At 38.3% G+C, this 4,641-nt stretch overlaps 1 protein-coding gene across 1 annotated transcript in view; it reads right to left on the reverse strand.

Moving 5' to 3' along the window:
- eps15l1b (epidermal growth factor receptor pathway substrate 15-like 1b) overlaps positions 1–4,641 on the reverse strand; it is a 31,659-nt gene that overhangs the window by 10,588 nt on the left and 16,430 nt on the right. Inside the window, exons 18-20 of the mRNA XM_008434563.1 lie at positions 3,721–3,793; positions 3,194–3,279; positions 2,951–3,002 (exon numbers count right to left, since the gene is read on the reverse strand). Coding sequence (XP_008432785.1) covers positions 2,951–3,002; positions 3,194–3,279; positions 3,721–3,793 — 211 coding nt within the window. The remainder of the gene's footprint in view (positions 1–2,950; positions 3,003–3,193; positions 3,280–3,720; positions 3,794–4,641) is intronic.

The following is a 4,641-nucleotide window of genomic DNA, read 5'->3' on the forward strand; positions in this document are numbered from 1 at the left end:
CATGGAAGGTCAACAAGCCCCTCCCACCTTCTCCAAATCACATAAGAATAGTATCTGAATTAAACAAAAATTGTGCAGCAAATATTTTCGTTTGTGACTAAAATTTTGAAGGTATTAAGAAATGTTTCCAGAGGTCATGAAAGGTCAACTAGCTCCCCTTCCACCTTCTTCAAAACAGACAAAATTGATGTCAATCAACTCTACTGCGTTTGTGCAGCAATAWTTTTTGTTTGTGCTGTTTTGGCTTTGAAGATATTCATTAAATTTTTAAGATCATTTGGATTTTGTAAAAGTGATGGGGCTGGTTGACCTTTTGACCTTTAAACTTTCATTAATATCTTCAAAGCCAATGCAGCAAAACCACAAACTWTTGCTGCACAAACGTAGGTGAGTTGATCGACATCAATTTTGTCTGATTTAWAGAAGGTGGAGTTGGGGGGCTGGTTGACCTTTCATGACCTCTGGAAACATTTCTTAATATCTTTTAAAATGACAGTGRSAAAGGTTTACATCAAAGCATATTCATGTGTTCAAATGGCCTAGTCGAAGTCAAAGATCCAGCTTGAGTCAGATTGACCTTCGTTTGGAAATAATTTGGCAAAAACTAGAATAATTCCAGAAACACAAATATTCCCAGCAAAGTTGAGAATTCAGAGAATTAATTCAGTGGCTCTGAATTCAGATGAAGGCAGACTTTTGAACATTTTTGATAAAACATACGTAAAATATACCACTATTTTGATTTTGATAATGTTTTACGTATAAAAACGTGGAAATGAAATAAGTTTCTGTAWTAGATTTGCCTTATTTTAGCTTTTTTATTTATTTTTTCAGCATTGTGGATTTTTTAAAACTTGTGTATGGAAAGGTAAAAAAAAAAACACAGATCACTTTCAATCCTCAATTATGAACAGCTTTGCGCAATGTTTTAAATGTTCAATCAGAAAAATCACAATAAAATACATTGAAGATTGTGGTGACAAAGAGTGAAGACCTTTAACCTTTGCTATGTGCTGTACAACATACATGAAACTAAAAATAAAAACATATTGTTTTTAATTGGTTCTGCATTTAGCCTGTTAAAAACAACTCTGCATATTTAACTAGGCCATAAATATGAAGACTCAAAGAAAATATCTGCAMACGCAGCCTACCTGAATCCTTTGTTTGAGAGCTGTTTGATGCGAAGGGGTCGCCACTCCCAAAGGYGCTCGGCTGAAAAAACAAAACAAATATAATRAAACAGAGAATTAATAGGCTGTTTAGTTTGCAGTTCCCTCCGACATTCAAAATCAAGCTGCATGTAAAGGGAACATTAATTAGCACTAAAAATAAAAACAAAAACAAAGAGTCGCACCTTGGCTGGCGGTGTGGGTTTTCTACTGAAAGGATCTCCAGAGCCAAACAAGTCCGTCTTGTTGGATCTCTTGAAAAAGTCGTCAGATGAGGNCTCTATTCGATTACAAATAAAAGTTAACTGGTTGTTTGGGAGACATGAAAGCAAAAAAGAAAATCCCTTCCTGTCCTACCATCACAAACGCAAACATGTGGATTTTAATTCGTACAATGGACTTCAGAAACCTTTTAGTGAACACTGCAGGTGAAACAAATAAAGCATCTCTGGTCACCRTTAAGCATGGAGGAAGATCTGTGACGCAAGCTGAAAACAGCGTCTCAAATCTGCACTTTTCAGAATACCTTTACTGTTATTGTACAGAAGCAACAAACAAAAACTTTCTGAAAAAGTACTGATTTCAGATGCTATTTTTAACTTGATTAAGCCAGTAAGTAATCATCGTAAGCGATGTGGCATGTGACTTCAGGGTTTTCATCGTAGGGGTGCCGAACCAGTCGATGGTGATCGACCAGTCGATCTCAGGAAGGTTTTGAGTCGATCTCTGCAGCTTCGTCTTCGGGAGACGAACTGAATGCCGCAACGACGCTGAAGCGAACGCGTACCTCTGGTTTGACGCGCAAATCAAAAATATTCACCAAGATCCAAAATGTTTATAACTTTATTAATAACACCACCAAAAAAAATAAATAAAAAATCATCGCAGAAATTATTGCTTCGCTTTGGGCGACTACTTATTTGTAACCACAAAAACAACATCAGACCTGAAAACATAATATCGTTACGGACTAAATGTGTTCGTAACATAACCTCTGCTGTCAGTCGGTTGCCACGGCAACGGGCACACAGAGCCAACATGGAGAGACTAAAAATAAAAAAATACGAGTCGTTCACCAGTTTGGCTTTATTTTCCTTTTGTTGTAATTTACKAAAGTTACGGCTTAATACAGTTTAGCATCAGCTGCAGAAAATAATGGCATATTTAAGACTTTTTAAAACAGTCTTAAATATGCCTAAAGTTAAGATTCTTAAAATTTTTTAGAGCCTTGCATGATAATCTACAATTAATCACGTGATAAATTAAAACAATCCTGAAAATTTTGTATGATTGTTTTTCACGTGTCTTTCTTCATACCACGGACTGCATGACTAAAGGCTTCAGTCTGGTCTCAATTAGCCTGTTTAAAGAAGTATAATTTTGTTTACAGAGTTTCCATTTTATGCGTTGTCTCAGTTGTTTGATTTATTTTAGATATTTAAAATCTCTTCTAGTTCCAGTGTTAAATGTTGTTAAAAATTAAAGSTTATTGAGGGTCTGTACTGGCATTGTTACTTAAAAAAGTTTATATAAATAAATTCTGGGACAGTCTGTCACCCATAAAAATTTGTTATTGTGCTAAAAAAACAAAATTGGATTGTACAAAATATTAACCACATTGGTGCCAATAAATKTGTATATTTTGACAAAGAATGATGTCGTAAAATGTTACKGAAGAGTGTTGAATGCCACTTGTGAAGAGCACTAACMTGTTGATGTGTRAAATAAAMTGCAAACGTTAACACACACAAAGAGAGGAACTTGAAATGAAGGATTACCGTAGGGAGGCGCAGGCCGGTTAGGCACATTCTTCTTAGGAGGGTCAGGCTTCTGCTCATGTGAGGAATAATAATAAAAAAGAGAACAGAAAGAAAAACAGTCAACAATTTTACAAAGTTATGAACACAGCAGATTTTTAAAGGCACCAGAGATYGGTCAAGGTGAAAGTAAAGGCTGAAAAGCACAAGATTCAGTGGAAAACCGCTTTATGGTGCAAGTGATTCATGAGTACAAGAGCTCACCTTTGACATGTGACTGAAGTCAGCAAATCCGCTGCCTTTGCCGCCGAAAGAACTGCTTCCAAACGGGTCCGTTTTTCCAAACAAGTCTGCAACAAAAGTTCATTTAAATGCATCTGGATCATTTGGTTGCAGACACAGAAAGAGCCAGAAATCATAAAGTTTGGCCCTAAAAACCACACGTCAAATTTATCTCCAAATGTTGCTTATTCTAAAGAGTCAGAGGGGGTTTTRTGTTATTTAGAGCAGAGAATGTGGCATGACCGTTTAATTTTCCATGAGATTTTCTGTGTAGACCTGTAAAAGCTGCGTTTTATTTTTTGTTCAACCTGATCGGCTAATTAAAGGCGTCAGTCCAGAACTGAGCTGGAGCTGTTTTGACGCCACTTAATTTAAAAGAAATAAAAATAAAAAATCGTAACAAACTGCAGATGGYTGGAGCGAAAAAAAAAACAACAACAAAAAAACCAAAAACGTTGCAACACAATACATTTGTTGTGTGAGCCTCAACCACAGAAGGGCCCATTCACGTGCGGCAGMGCGGCGTTTTCCTTTACGCGATGCGGTGACTCGGCTCAGGTCGACAGTCGCCTCTGTGTTCCTCTGAAGAGCGTGTGCAGCGCGCAGAGAGCGTCGACCTGCAGCTGCCACCAACAACTTTAAACAACTTCCTCAGCGAACGAGGCCCGGCACTTCAATGGAAGCAGATACGCAGGGAGGACAGAGGAGCGCGTAAAGGAGTGGCAGTGTGTTCTGGGAGTGAAGGAGCAGCAGTCACAGAGCTTCTGTTTTGTTTGGCTCCTGCTGGCCTCCTGTTTTTCCAGGGTGAGGGGAAGAGAGAGTATTTTCAGTCGGCCAGTAGTTAAATGCGTAGGTGCTCGGCTAAAAATAACCTGAGACCAGAGGAAAAACTGAAGCCGCAGAGAGTAAAAATTGTTTGCCCCCTTTTGCCCCACCGTCCAAAAATAAAACCGGAATCCAACACGTCACCCGGAGCGGCTAAGAATGAGTCTTTTGACCGGACATCTCTCAGGTCCACAAGTCYGGTAACAGAGTCACTTTCTGGGAAAACTAAAGGAAAAATCTGTTTCTTTGAGCAAAGGGATGAATGTGTTGCACTTTTATCTGACGTCAGCAGCTTCTTCGTAAGCGGATTGTAAAAAACACCTGAMGTTTTCCACACCAAAACAAACTTCAGTGTATTTTATAGACTTTTTATATGAAAGACCAACTCAGAGTAGTGAAGTGGACGAAAAAAAAATGCAATTGTAAATTTTACTAATAATTTATTGCCACATTCGGCAGATTTTACAGCTAACCATGTAATAAAATATTAAAAGAGGTGTGCCGATCGATCAGCCACCGATCATAATCGGCCGCGTGAAAAAGTGCATGATCAGTGATCACCGATCACGGTCTCTTGTTGCCGATCACACAAACCGATCACCTGC

The sequence above is a fragment of the Poecilia reticulata genome, linkage group LG17 (assembly GCF_000633615.1).
Source record: "Poecilia reticulata strain Guanapo linkage group LG17, Guppy_female_1.0+MT, whole genome shotgun sequence".
NCBI classification, from domain to species: domain Eukaryota; kingdom Metazoa; phylum Chordata; class Actinopteri; order Cyprinodontiformes; family Poeciliidae; genus Poecilia; species Poecilia reticulata.